The 21413-nt window shown below is 40.2% G+C and overlaps 1 protein-coding gene and 1 non-coding gene across 2 annotated transcripts; one reads left to right on the top strand and one right to left on the bottom strand.

Moving 5' to 3' along the window:
- Nucleotides 1-3386: 3386 nt before the first annotated feature.
- TRNAD-GUC lies at nt 3387-3458 on the bottom strand. The gene has a single exon. It is a non-coding gene; the product is annotated as a tRNA-Asp (tRNA).
- A 254-nt stretch (nt 3459-3712) lies between these two features.
- On the top strand, nt 3713-19970 carry LTA4H (leukotriene A4 hydrolase). The gene is made up of 19 exons (XM_033161996.1): nt 3713-3905; nt 5570-5700; nt 6222-6342; nt 8398-8466; nt 11637-11741; nt 11903-11955; nt 12816-12888; nt 13480-13620; nt 13837-13860; nt 14772-14842; nt 14960-15071; nt 15563-15707; nt 15795-15898; nt 16546-16616; nt 17321-17375; nt 18132-18230; nt 18574-18656; nt 19289-19393; nt 19553-19970. The coding sequence occupies exons 1-19, from the start codon at nt 3753-3755 to the stop codon at nt 19695-19697; spliced, it is 1860 nt and encodes a 619-aa protein (XP_033017887.1). The 5' UTR covers nt 3713-3752; the 3' UTR covers nt 19698-19970.
- The last annotated feature ends 1443 nt before the right edge of the window (nt 19971-21413 follow it).

Here is a 21413-nt window from a genome sequence, read left to right on the forward strand (position 1 = left end):
CCTGTTAGCTGGTGTCTGAAAGCCACCTTGTAGTTATAATTGCATTTGACAGTGGCAGGAGAGACAGGAAATAAAGGTGCCTGCCCTGGTTTGCTGGTTTTTAAATAAGACCTCTATGATGACATTCAGGTTTTTCTTATCCTCCTATTTTGACTGGGCTTGCATATAAACAGCAGGTGGTTAAGTAAGTAACAAACCTATTTTTGCTGCTAAAATTATCTAGCTTTTGTTTTGGGGGAGGAAGAAAGATGGAATGAATAAAGTGTGATGGTTGGGGAATAAACCAAATGTATGTACATATCTCCTTTATTTCACCAGCTTCCAACTTGGAAGACGTGGTTCTTATTAAATGCAAATAATATATTATATTTGGTGGAGGCTGCTGCAACCACAAGTGTTATCAATGTGTCTTCTCTCTCTCTCTCTCCAGTAAAGGTCTTGTCACATGGGGGGGGGGGTCAAATTTCTTTGAACCAATCAGTAACTGAAAGAATTAGGACACAGGAAACTGCTTTGGGCTTATAAGACTATTGAACTCTTTTGCTCAGTATTGTCTAGTGACAGTGACTTCCAGGCATTGAGAAAGGAGTGAAATTGCATTTTAATATTTTGACTAACATTAGCTTTTGAATTTCTTTTAAGAGCTTATGTCCCACTTTCCCCCACTAGGTGGACTCCTAACAGCTCACAATATAGTTTTCATGGAAGAGTTCACAACCAATACAGAATCTTAGAACTGTAGAGTTGGAAGGGACCCAAGGGTCATCTAGTCCAACCCCTTGCAGTGCAGGAATTCTGCTCCCAGCCATCCCTGGGTGTGCTTGAACCACCAACCTTCTGGTTAACAGCCAGAGGCATTGACACATTGTGCCGCAGGAGAATTTGTTATCCCAGAGGGGACCCAGAAGCAACTTTAGTCCACATTACTTTTTTAAAAAATGGGTTGCACAACGCAAATTTATAAGTGTTTTGTTGTATATATTTCAACAATCCCAAAGTTTGAGAGTCAGTAGCACAGCTGTTGTAAAGATGGTTGTGAACAACCCCACTAAAGAAACTAATAGTGGTTACCCAGACCTCATTGCTGGTTGCAAAGGGGCACCCATAAAAGCTTAAACTTCAGGGTCACAAAAATGTAGGTCTACCATTGTTAAGAGTGGTTTAAGTTCATATGGTGGTACACTGATGTGACTGCAGCATTGCCTAAAGGAAAAGTAAGATGAAATGTGCAGCAGCACCTAAAAGCGTGATGCTCTGATGCAATAGTAGTTCCAGCTTGCATGCAGAAATATTGATGCCTGCTTAGCACTGTTGTGGGGCTGCCCCTTACACTTCAGCATGGAGGACTGAGGTAGCCTAAGATTATGTGGAGCAATGTTGAACGTCTGATCCCTGTGAAGCTTCAGATCACGTCCTAACTGGTTTGCTCTTGTGTAAGCTTTCAGAGGCAACGGACAGCAGTGCCGACCATCACACCATGAGGCAATGATACGATCAGATGGAACTTACTATGGTGCCTCTTTATGCTTGCACAACACCCCATTGCACTAGCAAGTAGCCAGCCCCCAAATACTCTTTGCAATGAGAACGGGATGCAAATGTTAAAATAAGTGATTAGAAACGGACCGTACTATAAATATGCAAGTCTGCTTGAACTTGTGATGCCGCATGCTTAAAGATCAGCATATATTTTAATGCAGTGAAGCAAACAAGCTAAATACAAAGGGACGTACCACAAGAAAAAGGAAGCTATCCATAATTCTGAAGTCAGGAAATTAGTTCTGAGGAACTAAAACTAATGGTTTTGCAATGCATGGTCTTAGCACAGAAATTTCAACACTGTAGATGAATAATCAACTCATGCAGAAAGCAAGATTAAGTAAGCAACTGGCAATGAATATAATGCTTTTCATATAAAGCTAACACAAGTAAGCCCATTAATTTCTATAGCCAGATGCGTGTGTGTGTGTGTGACAGAGAGAGAGAGAGAGAGAGAGTTCCTTAATTTTCCTAAACTAGCATATCTTTGAACTGATAAAAGGGCCTTAAGAGAGAATAGGCTTCCATTTACAAGTTTCTCAGTACCCAACACCTAGGAAGAGACTCAGGTGCCCATGTTCAGGCCCTCCTTCCTCACAGTGACTTCACTTCAGAGAGGCATAAATAGCCAATGAAATGAACACATGACAGATAGAGCATTCTATTGACAGCTTGCATGATAAACTTTTACAATGTTACAAAATGATACAAAAATTACAAAATGTTACGAAATGATACAAAAATTACCCAAAGTCAAACAAAACCAGACTCAACTGTTTACTTGTGTGTGTGTGTGTGTGTGTGGCATCATTTTATTTCTTACACAAGGAAGCCAAAAGCACCACACAGCAACCTTCATTGCCCTACATCTCAATCTGGCTGCCTCGAGTTTTCTTCTGTGCTGAGGACTCCAGTATAACATGGATTTTCAGACCTGCTCACAGATGTACCTATACAGATAAAAGAATATTTTGTCTTTTGTTGTTGTTGTTTATATTTGTAATTTGTGGCTAAGATCAAGTGTAGAACCTTTCCTTAAGAAACAAATGAATATAATTTATTTAAACAAGCAGACCTGATCCAAAGATCCATGTGGTTATCTATGAGCTGGGCACACAGGAATCTCTGTATGTGCTAAAAATCAATGATTTTAGGAAAATTTATAAGGATTGATGTTTTTAGATATGTTGTAAGCTGCCCAGAGTGGCTGGGGAAACCCAGCCAGATGGGTGAGTATAAATAATAAAATTATTAACCATTATTATTATTATTATTATTATTATTATTATTATTATTATTATTATTAACAACGGAAGAAGAGTCCTCCTCTACATTCAAGTTCCATCCCAAGCCACTCCGACAGGTGAGCCACACAGTCCAAGTGGACAGTTGGAATCAACTATCCGTTTGCCACGATTGTGAATACTTTTAATAATTAATATTCCACAATTAATTTTCATCACCGGTCATAATTATAAATTTTGAAAACACAGTAGTCTTGCAAAATTCCCCCATCCCTGATGAAACAGGATGACACTTCTTTAATCAAGTAAAATGCGCTAGCACTAAATCTCAATCTAAAATATGAATTCACTTAATGATGCCACCGTAGGTTTCCTGTAATCACTTGAGGTATGAATAATGAACTTCTATTAAAAACCTGCTTTTCAGGTTAATATCATTAGCCATTGCTGTAAGCATTGCGAGTGCAAAACCGGCACTTACTCTACCAGCAGAGACAAGTATTAATAAACCAGTAGGTGAATTGTACATGTTCAAAATAGTTGCTGTATACTGTATTTTATATATATAGACAGAACAAGGAAAGAATGGAAAAAACATAGCACCTCCCCGTCGGGGAATCGAACCCCGGTCTCCCGCGTGACAGGCGGGGATACTCACCACTATACTAACGAGGAACCACTTGACCAGCCCTCTTCCTCTATCAATTTAAATTCTTCCTCCGGAGAATTCGCGGCGTGCCATAGGATAACCTATTCATCCAAACAGAAGCCATTGAACGAGGCTTTGCCGTAGTGGGTTGTGGGAGTAGTAGTCCCGCCCTCCGTATTTTCCTTAGGCTCTTCCCATCTAAAGAACTGACTTTCCCAGAATCCCTTTCCCTTGACCCCGCCTCACGGGGCGGGGCCTGTAGCCGGCAGACCGGCTCTTAAGCGCCGTGGGTCGCCTCGCGTGAAGGCGAGAGTGCAGCCATGGCCGAGGCGGACCCCAGCTCCTTTGCGTCGCCCGGCTGCTGCCGCACCCACCACCTCCACCTGCGCTGCCGCGTGGACTTCGCCAGCCGCTCGCTGAGGGGGACCGCGGCCCTCACCGTGAGGGCGGAGAGAGACAGCCTGCGCCGACTGGTAACTCCTTCCCTAGGCGGGCAGGGCGGGGCGCGGGGCTCTAGTTCTGGAGGGAGAGGGGAGGACCGGCCGCCCTCCGTCGTGGAGCCGGCAGGAGTGCAGGCCCCTCTGTGGGGCGGAGGGCGACGGCCGCCCCAGAGGGAAACCGGAAGGGACCCCTTGGAAGCCGCACCTGCCGGAAAGTTACTAGGTGACACCTTCTCCTTTGACGCCTCCTTAGTCCTCTCCTCCTCTTACCTGTGGGCGCGTTTATCTGGGAGGAACCCAGCGGAGCTTCCTTTGGAGCAGTGGTTCCCAACCTTTTTTTTGGCCATGCTCCTCCTAAGTATCTCTAAAATCCTGATCCCTCCTCCCGTGACATATATTTCTTATTATTCAAAAATTGAACTATTCACGTGGAGGAAGCCTAAAATGCCACTAGCTTGGTCTAAACAAGCTTCCAAATTGCCCCTCTCAAAAATCAAATTGCCCCCCCCCCCGTGGGGCGTGTACCCCACATTGGGAATCACAGCTTTGGAGGAAACGGGCGTAGGGGTTGTGTGCAAAGCTGGCTTGGGCTTCTGTTTTAAGTTGGTTTGCCTAAAGCTTAAAGCAGATGCTCTGAGGCTGGCGACTTTCTCTTGTGGCTGCAGCATTTGCATTTTGTTTCCTTGGAAGTTGTACTTTGTCACGCTGGTATGGTAGGTGCTTGCAAAAGCAAGTTCCTCAAGGGCTTGTCTCTCTCTAGAGAGAAACTTAAGTGACAGAGTCCTTGATAAAGAACAGGCGGCGATTGCTAAAGTCCTTCTGTTGATTTGAAGATTGAGAGATTGCTGGATGTTCTAAATTGTAAACAAAGATCCAAGCCAAGTTTCTCAGTAAAGGGAATCAAGGCTTGCATACCAGTCTGTCAGTTTCTGGGATATTGTCCCTATTGATTACACAATATCCTAAAAATACTTAATGCACTTCAGGGACTGATATACTTTACTTGGTGCTGCTGTTGTGTAAATAAATATGATTTATAATAGTTTCTTCTACAAGCTGACTCTCCTGGCCACAGAAATGGGTTACACCTGGCCAAAATAAACTTAAGCGTCTTTGTTTCATCAGCAGTTTAGTACTTTGGAACAATGCAAGTTTCTGTTCTTTGTAAGTACTTGAAGGCACAGAGACTTAAAGTTGTGGAATGAACAGAACATTTTAAGTGAAATACAGCTAACTCTACATACTGTGTTTTCCTACATCTTAAAAACAGATGTAGAAAACTGGCCACAATATAGCTGTAGTTGTGTAGCTCTGAAGCAGATAATTGTTTGTGTTGTGCAGATAAAGCTTTGCAAGATGCTTGTCTTGTATTCATATAGCACTTAGAGAGTGATACCACTGACTATTCTGAAAATTGAGCCGGACAATGCAATCAAGTGCTGCTCATTCCCCTTTGTCTTGTCAACGTAATCATTTTGTATGACTATGAGGAAAAGCCTGTTAACAATATGCAAGGAAAGACTGGACTACATTTTGGAGCCTTTGTAAATGTCTGCTTCTCTATTTCTTTTGGAATTTATGAACAGATATAATTTATATTGGCCATTTGGCCATTTAAAATATTGAATATATTGAAGATTCAATTTTCAGTATATTTTAGTGTGTTTGTCAATAATAGCTCATGAACTCATTTACAGGTTTTGGACACAAAGGATCTAAAAATACACAAAGTGGTTGTCAATAAACAAGATGCACAGTTTGTTCTTGGGGAACGTCATAGCTTCAAAGGAGCACCGCTGGAAATCACGCTACCTTTTGAGTTGGGAAAGTATGTGTGTTCAGTTTATCCCCCTTTTCTGGTCTCTGAATGAGCTTATCTTAAAATGTGCTAGATTAAGAGGCCACGTCATGCTAAACAAGCAGTTGTGCTTGTGTAATATTGTAGCATATGGCATTATTCCAGATTTGCAGAAATTTGCTTAAGAGTCTGGCAAAATATGCTTACTTTGGCCCATATAGTTTTTTTCTTGCTATTTTTCTTGTTATAAAATCTGATAGGACTTGTTCCTTGAGGTAGATATGACTCATTGTCCTGAAATTCTAATATACACCAGTCAATGTATTTGTGAGTTGGGGGGCCACTGTTGCTCATGCACGAACAACTCTGCCCACTACATATTCTTCATTAACATAATTAAATTGCTTGGCGTTAGAATTTTAAGAAAACGGCTGCCTAAGTTTGTCCCTAAATTTGCAGTTACAATTTAAAAGTTAGAACTTTCCAAAGATGATGCAGAGGTATCACATTTGACCTGTTCTCAGAAATGCACCCTATTGCAATATTCACAGGGGGCAAGATGTGGTTGTAGAGATCACTTTTGAAACGTCTCCAAGGTCTTCAGCACTCCAGTGGTTCACTCCAGAGCAGACATCGGGGAAAAGGCACCCATTTCTCTTCAGTCAGTGTCAGGTGAGCAAACGATTGTTTTCCCACGTTGCCTATAGTTTTGTGTATCCTGCACTGCTTCCGCTTGGCCAAACGGTGCCTGTCAACTGAAATCGCTTGAATCAAGACTGTCTGCCACAGACTCTCTTAAAGTATATATCACACAATCTTAGTGTGTTGGGGGAGTGAGTAGCAGTCTGTAAAGGCTCTCAGGATCCTGTTCTGATAACTTCCCAATGCATAGTGGATACATTGGCTGGATGCAAAGGCATAAATGGCCTTGGTTATATCGGAACTGAGGGACTTGCATTTCATCTCAAGAAATTGCACATTCTGTAAAAGAAGTTTTATGACCTGGTGGGTAAGAGAACAGGGTCATTGTGTCTTGCAAATCTTGTGTACTATCTTCTCAATGTCAGACATTTATGGTTCAACACATTTGTATGAACTATAATACTAAGTGCAACTGTTAATAGGGTTGTAATTTTTTACCAAAGGTAAAAAATAAGGTGATAATAGTGTTGAAAAAGATTTGCAAAATGAAATCGTTTAGATACTTATCAGTTTATTTCAGCTTTAAGCTCATAGCAAGACAAGACAAAAAACGCAGGAACAGCAATTACACTCACACAATTAAATTTAAAAGGAAATTGGTGACAATAAAATTAGTGGCAATAAAAGACTTAATAAATATACAAAATGTGCATGTTACTTCCAAGCAATCTCGATTTCAAATTCCCACCAACAATCCCTTACGTCTCTTGAATGTCAGAACGGAAGTTAATTTTTTTTGCCATTTGTAAGGTTACAGACTGGTCAGTATCTTGCAATAAAAAAGCAACAAGAAAGCCAGTCGGGTGCCCAGACAATTTTTGTATTAATGGTAGCACTAAATTCTTCCGGCCAGCCTCATATAGAGGGCAATTAAACACTACATGGTAAAGTGATTCTATCATTCTGTTATCACAGGAGCATAAAACCGAAATTTGACCCCTAGAAAATCTATGAAGAAGGCAATTTGAAGGGAATACATTAAAACACACTTTGATAAAAGCAAAACTGTGACTGGCGATAGAGAGGGATGATAGATAGGTTGGCACATGAGATGGCGCAGCAATTCCCAACTGTCTAGGGGAACATGTCCCCCCACCAAGCATATAATTACGTTGCCACTCTATATCGTCCAATCTTTGATTAATATATTTTTTGGCTGTAGTAAAGTCATAATTCAAGACTTCTATGGGCGAAATTCCAATAGATGAAAGGTTTTGATACTTACAACATCAAACCATTTAATTTCCACCAAAGTCTATTAATGATGGAGGTGTTGTCTAGACTTTCCCTGTGGTCTTCTGGAGATGAGCAGTAAAGGGAGAAAACTTCACCCATTTCCTAAAGTCCTTGTACTGGAGTATGAAAATAACTTAGTAGGACTATTCCTGTAAGGAGCTTGCTTTAGATTGACCCATTAGGTGCAGGATGAAGGGTATGCTACCAGGTAAATTCAGAGAAGCTCATAGAATTACACAGGAACAGATATGGTAGGGAGGGGAATGCTTGATAGTTGCTGAATTTTTGGATATAACACTTTTTGGGGGGGAAAGTCTAGGAGATTTCCTGTTCAGTCCCGTCCCCCCCAGTAGAAAACCAATATCACTAGTTACTGCCTTTTTATGATTACTTGGAAGCATGTATGTTGTATAAAGTTCTGGAGGGTGCTCTGTTGTGACATTTTTGAAGCAATGTTTATAATGTGGTGAGGCAATCACAAATAGTACATGTGCTTGTGATCTTACTGGTCCACTTGCCTTTCAAATTTCAAATTCCCTTCTAAACTAAGGGGCATTTGATTGGTGCACTGTATTAGGGAATGTAAAATGTATATATGAATTTGAAGCAGGCACATGAACCTAATAAATTTGTGCCTGGATGTGGTTACTTGGGGGTATTATGCTTTTAATGGTAGCAGTGTAGTGCAAAAATTTTAAAAAATGTAATATTAAAAAAGGTGTTCCTTGTGCATTACTATATCTGCCTGTAAGAATAGCAGCCTATAATCTGTATCACTTTGTTTTTTAGGCCACACACTGCAGAGCTGTTCTTCCCTGCCAGGACACTCCTTCGGTGAAGCTAACATACTATGCAGAAGTAGGTGAACCTGAAAGCTCTGTACTCCTGAGTTGCAAACTTGGCTCCCTTATTTAGCAGTCATGCATAATCTCAATTAGTGCATTGGTATTCATTAAAACCCTGCCACCAAACTGTGCAACTTGAGTGAACATGAAGACTAAAAAACTGAAAATGTATAGCGAAAAACTCCTGCATTCTTTGCATGTACCCAATTGTGTTATTTTGTTCGTAAAGCTTTGGTGCAAAAATATAAGTTCTCCTACTTTATAAGATTCCAGTTGGTTGCCTTATCATGCTCTATCTGGAAAGTGCCACTGTCTTTCAACAAATAGATGGGGTTTGGAGAATAACTAGGTGTTAGTACAGACCCGGATGCACCGCATGCTGATGTCACTTGCACATGTCGCAGGGCGTGTGGACACCCCATGGTGTGTGTGCAGGGCCACTGTAGAACGGGGGGGGGGGGGGCTCGGCCCCCATGGCCCTGCATAGATGGCGTGCCTGTACAGACCAAACAGTAAGATTCTTGCTTAATCAAACTTGTCCATTTCTATAAATCATGGCTTAGGAAGCCAGGATAGTTATTTGATCTGGAGCCACTCTTGAATATGCAGAAAACCAGTTGGTTAGCCTCCATTGTAAGAGGGTGCTATGGGATAGGTTTAGACAGATTGAATTTGCAATGTTGGAAATAAAATAATACCTTGTTCCATGGAGGATGGCCCAGCAGGTGAGAAACCCTGCCATCTAGTGCCCAAAGGCAGCAAAACTGACTTCTGGAAGCAGCTAGTCTTGTGTGTCCCTTTTCCTGCCTTTTGTCCATGGTGGTTTCTCTTTTTAGCTTCAATTTTTTTTCTTTCAAGTGGATTTTTTTTCCCTTTGACTGCTTCTCTCTCCTGGGTTTGGGTGAGTGTGGAAGAAATGTTTGTATATGAAAGTGACTGTTTGAATCCAACAAGCACTTGTCAAGCTTTCTGTTTGTTCTAGTACTTGGCAGAAACTGCTTAGGATTCATAACACAGGAATCTTAACAAATCAGCTAAAGTAAATCAGCTGAGTAGAAGTTTTTCCCACTATAAGCTTACGGTAAAACCAATTTCCATCTTCAGGGAAATCCCTAAAGAAAATGTTGCTAAATAAAGGAGGTTTGGAGATGTTTGTTTTCGCAGCCTGAGGAAGCCAAGCTCTCTGGCTTTGAAAACTTTCTTCTGAAATTGTGTTTATGCTCCATGACATAAAAGTCCTTTGAACAATTGAGCCATTCTGGGTAGAGCTTGTTCTATTTGCTTATCATCAGACTTGCATGGCAAATTTGCATCAGATAATTAGGAACATATGAAGCTGCTTCATACAGTATCAGAATTTGGGCCCATCTAGCTCAGTATCGCTTGCATCAGTTTCAGCCCATAGCCACATTCCTATCTGTACAACCTTCTGGCGGCCACATGCTAGTGATTGGCAGGGCTGGAGGCAAAAGTGGGCAGAACAATGTGAATGTTACCTTTGCACAGTAAGCTAGTTTCCTTTATACTTTTACATTCCTCTCTATCCTCCATCCATGAAAGCTTTATCAGAGTTTGAGGACACATTCCAGCAAGGCAAAAACAGTCAAGGAGGTTGCAGAGAACGTCTGGTCAGGGGTGTTGCTCAGGAGGGTGTGGCTTGGGGGTGGCTCTCCTAGCTCTCATACAAGTGACTCTCCCAGTCCTGCCTGGACTTGAAATTGTAAAGCATGTTCTCTCTCACTGTGCCACAACTTCTTCCCTAAAAGAATGGGCACACTGACAGCAGTCATGTGGCTGCATCTTCAACATCTCAGACTGATCTCAGGGCCCTGTATCAGTAGAGAATGGTCACAGACAGGTTCCATGTAAATTAGTTGGCCAAAGCCTGAGCCTCAGAAGCAGGAGCCATGGAGTGCCTTGAACTCATTGCTTTCCTGAACCTGAAAACAAAAGAGGATCTGGCAGGTGACAAGTCATGTATAGACTGGACCACATGACATCTCCCCAATCTGGCCTTAAGAAAAATCTGAGGAAAGCAGGCATGTTTTTCCAAGATCCATGCAAATGTTACCAATCAAAAAGCAGAGAACATTTTACAACCTAGTTTTGTGCAAACTGTCTATGCTGCAGCCTCAACCTAGCAACTTTTCAAGTTGCTGCGGTATTGTTGTTTGTGTTAATTGCACCTTAGGACACACTTAAAACATTCAAGGGTATAATTTACCCTTGCCTATAAAGAATGCTGTAAGAAAGAGATGTATATAAAGTTAAGTTTATTGGAAGTCAGAATCTCTTGCTTACCAGCCCCAGACACTTTATTACTCATAACCAGATGGCAAAGTGACAAGTTTTGCACCATTTGTGCCAGATTTGTCATGATAAGCACTGAAATAGCTGAAGAAGGAGGTTGTGAGAATGCAGCTTCAGCACTTAGAACTCCAAAATGTGGAAACTGCTGTGGCATTACTAACATAGCTGACTCAACATTTTCACATCAAATCCACATGTTCTCCTTGAGAGTATCTTTCTTCATGCATTGCAAAACATATCGGAGGTTACTTTTGTCAGAAATCTGGAGAGGGATATGTTGGTGGTTGGTTGCTCAATGTTGGGTGCAGGTTCCCAAGCCTCTGTCTTATGGGCTGTTAAGCCCTTGCACAGCTATTTTTGTTAAAAATAGTTGATAGGGAAAACAAAGCAGACCAGGACCATGGGAGGCAGTTTTAACCTTTTATCCTCTGTCACACTTCCAGTCTAATTTGGGGCAGAGGACCTGCAACAGTTCTTACCTGCCAGAAAGTGTTTTACTTTCCACACAGCACTGCTCAAAGTGTACATCTTATGGGTGTCTTTTTGCAGGAACAGTCACTGTTCATTCTCTCCAAGAGATCAGTATGTTACAGGGAACCAAAAGGTCAAAATTGCACATTGGCATGTGTTACTTGTGATCAAGTGACTTGATGTTTGTCATGACACTGGGGAATGTGTCACTTTAACACTTCTGAAAAACCCAGATGTGAACATGGCAGAAAATAGGGGAGCTTGCAGGTAAGGCGAGAAGTGAATTATTTCTGACCTGCACTGCTGCAGAATTGCCATTCTAGGGTATAATTGCCTACAAGTTGTGAAATAGTTAACATATTAAATAAAAACAAATACAGATATATTTTTGTACTTCACTAGATATCGGTTCCGAATGAACTGGTGGCACTTATGAGTGCCAAGAGAGATGGAGACTTGCCTGACCCAGAAGAAAGCACAAGGAAGATATACCGCTTCATACAAAATGTAAGCCGTTATGCACTTTCAGCCCACAATGGTTGGTTACATAATGTAGATATGCATCATTGCATGGAGCAATTGGATAACTTTGGCTTCAGCCTTTTAGGTGTAAAATATGTGACGTGTAGCACTGTTATTGTTTCTGTTTTTCTCTCCTTTGGGGTTAGGTTCCAATACCCTGCTATCTGATTGCTTTAGTTGTTGGTGCTTTGGAAAGCAGGTGAGTATTACTCAATAACTGTAGAAATTCCTTGATTTGTAAAATGTAGAAATTGCTTGAGCTTGTCCTCTCTCAAGGGCTCAAGAGTGGGCTGCAGCCTATTTATCAATATTACTACAGTGTCACTTTGGAGGATGGTAAAAATGATTCAGTAGGATTCATATCTGAACAGGAATCTGAATGCACACTTCATCTGTTCTACATTGGCTGCTAACAGAATATTATAGTTCAATCTAGCATGTGACAGGCAAGACAACTTTCTTCCTTGCCTTTCTAGCTTTTGTATGTAGTGATTATAGAATGGGCTGTTTTGGAAGCGATTTCTAGAATTAGATGGTATTTCTTTTGTTGCTTCCTCACTGAAGAATATAGTTGAGCTCCTGGAAGAAGTAGAAGTTGCAAGACAGACGTGCAGAAACTGATTGGTACATGCACATTGTTTGGGCAATGCATCTTTGCATCAGTGCTTCCAGGAGGTTACTCCAATTGTTGGGCTTCAGAATACTTAAATAAAGAGGAGTGTGAATATCATGACTAAGTATGACAAAGACTGGCAGGGAGAACTTGCTTGCAAAAGGTAAAGTGTTGAAGAAGGGTTTGATGAAGCCCTGTCACCTTCTCCTAATGCACAAACTGGCCAGGATATGGACTTATGTCTGCACCAATCTTTGGAACCAGAGGCAATTAAAGGAACTGTTCACATCAGCTATTACCTTTCAATAATGCTTTTTACAGCCACTCGCTTGCCCCAGCTGCTAAAATGTCCACAAACAGCTGCATTGAAATTTTCGCTAAGAAATAAGCAACCAGGAAATCCAAGATGGTATTCCTGGTTTTTCTGACTGAATTTTGTTCTTCAGAGAGATTGGCCCCAGAACTTTGGTGTGGGCTGAAAAGGAGCTTGTGGACAAATCGGCACATGAATTTTCAGAGGTTAGTGAAAATTATGATTATATGACTTTGGTATATTGTGAAAAGATGAATAGCTGGTAGAGGCAGTGACTATTTTAGGTACTGTACGTCTAATTTACATGTAGCTGCCGATGCACGGGTCCTTTGGGACCTGGAAGAAGGCAGAACGGGCAGGGCTCAGTTGACATTCATGGGGGCTGGGAATGGAGCCCCGGTGCTGACTGCATTCCTCAGCTTCAAGATAGTCTCAAATGATCACTCCACAACTGTCACCTGCATATAAGATGACTTGAAAGGGATTGTATCCTACCTGTATCCCAGTTGTGCTTGTATTAATTCAAATTGCCATATTTGTGACAAGTTTGTAAGTTCTTTCCCACTTCTTAAACTATGAAGCCATTTGTATTACCGCTATTTCCCCACTAATAATGACTTTACAGACTTCCTGAATTTCAAGTCAGGAGGGACTTGGTTTCTATTGTCTGAGTAAAATTCATTCTGTATGAACAGGTCAGCTACTATCCTGCCTGTGATGTATCTTATCTCACTAATTGGGCATTACCTGCATATATATTAGAACCTATCTCAGTTTATTGACCTCTTTGTTTTCAGACAGAAGCCATGCTGAAGATTGCAGAAGACCTAGCAGGTCCTTACGTATGGGGTCAATACGACTTGCTAGTGTTGCCACCATCATTTCCATATGGTGGTATGGAGAACCCCTGCCTCACTTTTGTGACTCCCACATTACTGGTAAGTGTGTCTCCCTCTCTTATGGATTACATTACGTAGCTTTCCTTAGGACATCAAATTAAAGCCATTTAGACTGAGACTTGCATGGTGGCTTTCATTTTGCTAAAGATTCATGAAGTAACTTTAACTTAGCCTGAATTAGAAAATGATAATATATTAAGCTTTTACCTGACATGGATTAGAGAGGTAACTTTTTAAAATCTCTGTTTGCTGCAGGCTGGTGACAGATCATTATCCAATGTAAGTATAAGTCCAGCTGTACTCAGGTATTTATACTGAAGGTGCTCTTTTCCCCTGAAATCTAAACAAGGTGCCTGAAACATTAGGTGCTGTGTATGTTTTCTAAGCAGTAATCATATTTGGAATAGATGTAGACCCACTGAAATGAATGAAATTTATTTTAGAATTTGACTAACATTGGAGATCACCTATTTCTCATTGTTTACTTGTCTTGTAAGTTTTTAAACTTCAGTATTAAGAAACTGAAAACGTTGCAGCTTTATAGAGTTCTGCACAATACAGACAATCTGCTCAGTTAACACTTAGACCAACTGTTCTCAAAACATTACATGAATTAAAAAAAGACAACAAATTATGGTGAATTAACAAGATGACAATAACAGCAGTGGTAGTAGCTGCTGGAGTGGAGGTTGCTGGTGATCTGGAAACAAGATCTATGGAGCCTCACTGGGATATTGTACATTAAACCTGCCTTTCTTGGAACAAATGTGGTTTTATTTTTATGTTGTAAGTTGTTTTGGGACCCTCTTCTGTGTGTGAGAAAGGCCAAAGAATGGATCATGGAGTTGTTGGTGCTTCTTTCTTTCTTTTTAAATAAAAAGGCTTCTCTATTGAAACCATAATAAAGCTGAAACCAAACAAATTTTAAAATGTTAGGTTAGATGCCACTAAAATGTGTAACAAATTCAACAGTATTTTGCATTTTGGGAGTTGATGATTAATTTCAGTGGAGGATAACCCAAATGCCTCCATGAAAACAGAAGCAACGTCTGCATAGTTATTACCATGTCTGCATGGGGACAGTTTAGGGCATCTTTGCCACCTATGTAGCATCCTCTTTTCTGTTACGGATATGTGTGTTTGTGACAAAAGAGACCACTATGTGCTTATGCCACTTCTAAACATTTCAGGTTATCGCCCATGAAATTTCTCATAGCTGGACTGGGAATTTGGTAACAAACAAGACCTGGGAGCATTTTTGGTAGGTGAAATCCAAGTGCTTTTAAGACATACTTGGCTTTTCTTTTGGCGTTTGTTTTACTCATTAAAAGATTTCTCTAATTTACAGAAATAATGACTTGTGCGCTTGGTGTTTCAGGCTAAACGAAGGACATACAGTTTACTTGGAACGCAGGATTGGTGGCCGGATGTTCGGCGAACAGTTCAGGCATTTCCAAGCTCAGGGAGGCTGGAGAGAATTGCAGAATACGGTGGGTGCTTCTGGTTGATCTGAAGATTAACTTACACATAACTTTTCTTCAGAAACACTAAGCACATGTAAAATTAAGAGCAAATTTATTGCTTTTGTCTGGTATTGCAGATAGAATTAATTTCTGCTCCATATTGCAGTAATTATCATTAGAAAAGTTCTATCCTGTCTTTTGGCCTCTAAGGCAGCTTCCAGATTAAAAAGCACAACTTCAGTAAAAATTGGAGGGAAATAAACAGTATATCAATTAAGTAACAAACCAGCAATATAAGCATGGCATAAAATCAATGGGTAAGTTTTAAAATACATTCCAGTGCAGGAGATGAATTATAGGGAGGGCAGGATACAAATATTTTGGTACCCTCCGAAAACACACAAGAGAAGCAACCTGGCTTCTTTTGGGAGAAAGTTCAGCAATCTGGTTGCTGACAGGTAGAGTTCTGTTACAACTTCCAAGCACATCAGTTTCCAGCAATATGTGTCTCTTTCTAGATAAACACCCTTGGAAGCACAAACCCTGTGACTCACCTGATCCCTAATCTGAAAGAAGTAGATCCTGATGTTGCATATTCTTCTGTTCCGTATGAAAAAGGCTCTGCTTTACTACTTTATCTAGAACAGCTTCTTGGTGGGCCAGGTATTGTTTAATTTACTTTTAAATATGTGTGGCTTTTTTCCTGCTGCAGCACTTTATTTCCAGTTAATGCATCTTATATGTTCCCAGATGTGTTCATTGGCTTCTTGAGGGCATACATCCAGCAGTTTGCATACAAGAGCATAGACACGGAAGACTGGAAGAATTTCCTGTACTCCTACTTCAAGGACAAGGTTAGGTGCTAATCTTCCAGTTCAAGATGCTGGATTGTAACCCCATCAAGAGCAGCCAGCCTCCGATCCCTTTGTCTATGCAACAAATGTCAGCAAGAGTTATAGTGTCATAGGAAAGTAAACTTCCACCTAGAAAAAAATTGTACTGCAGGTACCCCTCTCTCCTAGAAGTTCCCATATTGCAGAGATAGGTGTACCTCTCCTGATTAGCTGCCTGCTTGTGTTTATCATGCAACAACAGTGTTAATTGAAAAATTTAATCAGACAATGAGTCATTTCCCCTCCCCCCAAAAAGTCCTCTTTGCTGAATGATTTTTTGCGGGCTTAGTCTTCTGAAGTCTGTAGCTTTCAGTTTCATAAGGCCTTCTCAATTATGCCATCTTTACTCTGTCATCAGTGCGGCAAAACGCTGGTAGAACCACACATTACACTGGTCTTGTTATATGGAATTAAACATGAAAGGAGTAGAAGAAACCTCAGATTTCATAATTCAAGTTATTCAAATCATTTCATTGTAAATGTGATTCCCATTAAAATTATCAATGAACAGTTTAAACAAGTCTTCAAAAATATTGGAATCAATATGAGTTTCAAAGAAATAAAACAGTTCCAAGATTTTGGATAATTTTTTGGTGTGTTCATTTTAGGTTGACCTTCTTAACAAAGTTGACTGGAATGCATGGATGAATACTCCTGGCATGCCTCCAGTAAAACCAACGTAAGCACACAATCTTTTTTCTGTAACATTTCTATTTGTTTTGAAAGAGCACCTCTGTATATTTAATAATAATCATGTTTATTTAATTATAATACTTATAACATTTAAATTATTAAATATATAATTACAGCTATTTATATAACTGAATTTATTAGAATTGAATATTCCAATTATATATTTAATAAAAATATATCCTTGATTATATTAGATCCTTAATGTAAACACTTTTCCTATTTCTTTTTAATTTTTTTATTTATTTATAGTCAATTATATATATATTCTTCCTTTATTTAACTTGATTTGATCCTTTTGGACTGGGGTAAGAAATGTTTTAAGTATGACTATAGCAAATGATCTAAATGCAGCATAAGCGTGTCTCTTTCAATAATAAAAAATATTCCTCAAACACCTGCACAATTTTGGTTATGCCAATTTCTAAATGCGTCTGCTCTATAAAATGTCCCTTTAGACTACATTTTGTGTTTTCTACTGTGGCTTGTAACAGTAATATAGTCTATTCTGTTTCTTCAAAGCCAGATGTGATCAGTGAGGAGTATAAAAGAGAGCTGCTCATAAGCTATATTGTAGCAGCTGGCAAGATAAAATTTGGATGTGTGCTCTAGATACAAATGCATGTGTTCTGTGTATGTTCAAGATACAAACATTTTCTAAACAAGACATACTCATTTTTATGTCTTCACCAGGTATGATTCAACACTGTCAAATGTTTGTGTTGCCTTGAGTCAAAGATGGGCCAAAGTGAGTTAATGTCTCATGTATATAACATGTTAAACACATTTTGAGTGAATTGCTTGTAAGTGTTGTATTTTGCATTGTCTTTCAACATGCATAACTGGGGATTCAGTGCAATGTAGAATTTAGTAAAATCCATTTACAATTGAGGCAAGCTTCAGGTTTTATTGAATTTTTTATTTTATTTTTTTGTAACTTCAGACTTCATTTTTTTTTTTACATGAGCTTTCAAACTTCCCTTACATTAGAGGCATTAAATGTGGTATAGGGGGAGATAGGGTGTTGGAGGTTGGGCAGATCAGATAAAGAGAAGGGGCTATTGCTCAAAAGCTATGGCATCTTCTGAACCTTCCTTCAGGGTCATGGCTGCTGTCTCAGCCTGCCTCTCTAGTCTGGTGCTGTTTTAAGAACAAGTTAGTCATAATACAGTACCTTATTCATGACTTGATTATGGATCGGGGGATAGATAGAGGTAGGTTGGGCTGATTTGATCCACTTGTGCCCATCTGGGTATCTACTGGCACATCAGCTGAAACGTCACTGTAATTCATAAGGATTCCATGCAGATAGCATTCCTCCCAACAGAAAAGAATCCAGAGCCCTTGAGTTATTCTTTTGACTTTTATGTATCCAAATGGGGTTTTCTAAACAAATTAAATTCAAATCTTAACTTCTGGTGTTTAGAATCAAAGACAATTTTTTCCTGCAATTTCTTAAAGGCCTGCTTCTCCCAATTTCCTCCTAAGTCTGCTTGTCTTATAGGCCACGGAAAACGATCTTGGCTCCTTCAGCTCAGCTGATATAAAAGAGATGTCTTCACACCAGCTTATTGAGTTTCTTGCACTACTACTGCTGCTGGAGGTAAATATAGGCAAAAGGTTTTTTTTTTTTACCTTTCAGGATAAACGTTTGTGCCACCATCTTTCTTGTTGCGTTTCCAAGTTTGTAGAGTGAAATTTAGCGGAGGTTGGCATCCATTTGTCTCGAGAGACAATAGAGGAGTGCTGTTGGAAGGTTTGTTGCTTACAACTTTGGTCTGTGTATCATTTCAGAAACATGTCCTATTGTGCGGGCACAATGGCTTTTTGCTTCAGGGGTGAACTCTAGAGCTGGTGCAGTTATTTAGAAGTGAAGAGTCGTTGACTTGATGTTGCTTTTCTTCCAACCCCTCTGTACTTGTACCCCTCTTGTTTTATATTTTTAGAATCCTCTTCCAGTGAGCCATGTAAGACGAATGCAGGAAGTTTATGACTTCAATGCTGTGAACAACTCTGAAATTAGATTCAGGTTTGTAAAATGTAGGAATATTCTGAAATTTTACGAATGTAATGGATTGATCCTATATAGTAGTACATTTTATTAAATCTGCAGTTGAATTGCCTGTTATATATAAAATATAAATGAAAGCACAAGTACATAGAACTGAGCAGTGGTGTGTGCGCACATTCATACCTGAGGTTGTAGAACTGTGGAAACAAATAATCCTGTTCGTTCCTGGTATAGATCCCTGAAAGTAGTTTTGAATACTTTCCCACCAGGAACAGCTGGTTGCAAAGTTCTAAACTTACCTGTTTCTTTAGAGATACATGCAAGCATGTGGTTTGTGGGGCCCTAACATCTTGCCAATGAGATCCAAATTCATTGAATAAGCAATCTTAGATGCAGAATAAAATACGCAAGCATTTTAAATATATATAAGTTTAAAGATTATTACTTACACTCCACATTTCCTCCAAAGAGCAAAAGGTGGTATAAATGGTTTGGTCTTCACAGAATCCCTGTGAGGTAGATTAGACTGTGGCAGTGACTGTCCCGAAGTATCCCAGGTCTTAGTCCCAACTCTTTGGAGACTGCTTGTTGTCAAACTTGGATTTTCTTGATCTTGATTTAGCTAACTAAAGGCTAATTCTGCTTTTCAGATGGCTGCGCCTCTGCATTCAAGCCAACTGGGAAGAAGCAATTCCTTTGGCCCTGAAGATGGCTACGGAACAAGGCAGAATGAAATTCACTCGTCCTTTGTTTAAGTAAGACAATTACCTCAGCAGGCAGGCAGTGGTTCAATATAGGAAGTTCTCTGCATCTTACATGTTAAATATGTACAAAGTGGTTCTTCAAAGATAAGTGGTACTTATCTTGATTTTTAAAAAGTCGTTTTAAAATATATTTTGTGGAATCTATTTCAGGGACCTCTATAAATTTGACAAATCCCGTGCTCAAGCTGTCAGCGCTTTCCACCAGCACAAAGCTTCCATGCATCCAGTGACTGCGATGTTGGTAACCAAAGACCTGGGACTTGACGGACAAACAGCCCAACCTCTGCAGACTTAAGGATAAACTCTGATAAGAAAATGACTTTCTTCTTCCCACTCCCTCCGTGAAAAAGAATCATTGTAACTTGCATGTTTGATTACTGAACTAGCTTTCTGTTCTGATGCTGAATCAATAAGCCAGGCCTCCCCCCCCTCCTGATTATTCATGCTGGCATCTCAATCTTGTGCCTCATTTAAAATTCTGCAAAACAGGGAAAAAATAAGTAGCATTCATAGTTTTGCTACATGTACTGCTTTATTTGAAGCAATAAATCTTCTATGATAAATCGGATCGTCTTTCCATATATTTAATTGCTTCCAGTATACAGAGTACGGACATGCAAAAAGCTGCTGTCTAGCCCTTGCATTCCCAGTGGTGGGTGGGACCAGAACTGGTGTTGGGTGTGAAACACAAACATGCATTGCACATGCACTTCCCCCTCCATATATATATACTCTCATGCATACCCTTCCATTCCATTCCCTTCTGTCTCCATCCCCCACCAAGCACTCACCATCCAGCAAGCTGATAGCCTGCAGCAATCCAGTTGCCATAAGGAGAAAGAGACGAGGGACCAGGCAGACACATGCAGATGCTAAAGGCCTGAGTATGCAACACAGTGACTTTCCACCATGCTCTGTTGTGAAAGGGGGGGGGGCATGGCCTGAATCAGAAGGTTCTGCAGGCCTGATCTAGTCTCAAGGCTGCCCATTCTCCACCCCTCTCAGAGATCTTAACATTGGACGATAAAGCAGTTAAGTTTCTGAACTCCATTTGATCTCACTTGTCATGTTCTCGCCATGGAGGTGACTTAATCTGTTTTATTGTATGTAAGCCACCCTGAACATTCTTAATTGAAGTTTTATTTTTTAAAATAAATAAATAATGGCAACATCACTTTCCCACTGTTTTGGAAATTCTGCCATATTTGTTACTGAAATTTCCTTGTCTACAGAACTGAGTGGCTAGCAACAAATATGAAATAGCAATAACATTTAAGACCTGAAAGTGCTACATAAATGTTCAAGGTCCTTTACATGTATCACCTAGTTGTAACCGTTAACAGTTCTGTAAGGTAAGTCGGTGGTATTCCTTATTGCAGCATAAACACTATTCCCCCCCCCCCCAATGCATTGCAGAATAATAAAAGTACCAACAGGCATGAAAGCAACTTAGGCAATTTCTGACTAAGTTGTTTTTATATCTGATTAAGTTAAGAGCAGTTCAGTGAGAGCAACCACGTGTACTTACATAATACAGTGCCCAAAAGACACATCTGAATTAATGATTAATACAGTTAGCCCAACTACAAACGACTCTTGTTCAGGTTGCTGAAGTCTAAAGGTTGTTAAGTTGCCATGGTTGACTAGTGTAGATTTTGTAACTGGGATTGCAGTAGCTAATAGAAGTAATAAATTGCAGGTCGCATTTCTGCAGCTTGTCCCATCTTCTTGATAACAGTGTGCAGTGGCATGTATGGTTTGCTAAACGTGCTGGCTGCTGTTAGTGGCGCCAAAGGCTGAGAATCATGAGATGTGTCCAAGGGTAGCATCTACTACTGGGGACACAAGTAGTGTTGGCGATGGAACAGCAGAGAGAAGACACGAGTCCTTGAGGCTATTACATTTGTCCCTTTGTGATGAAAAGTGGAGTGCTGGCATGCAGTCTCTTCCACTTTCAAACTAGTAATGCACATAGCATGTAAGAAAGACACCCACCAGCTCTGACTTTGAT

The sequence above is a fragment of the Lacerta agilis genome, chromosome 10 (assembly GCF_009819535.1).
Source record: "Lacerta agilis isolate rLacAgi1 chromosome 10, rLacAgi1.pri, whole genome shotgun sequence".
Lineage (NCBI taxonomy): Eukaryota > Metazoa > Chordata > Lepidosauria > Squamata > Lacertidae > Lacerta > Lacerta agilis.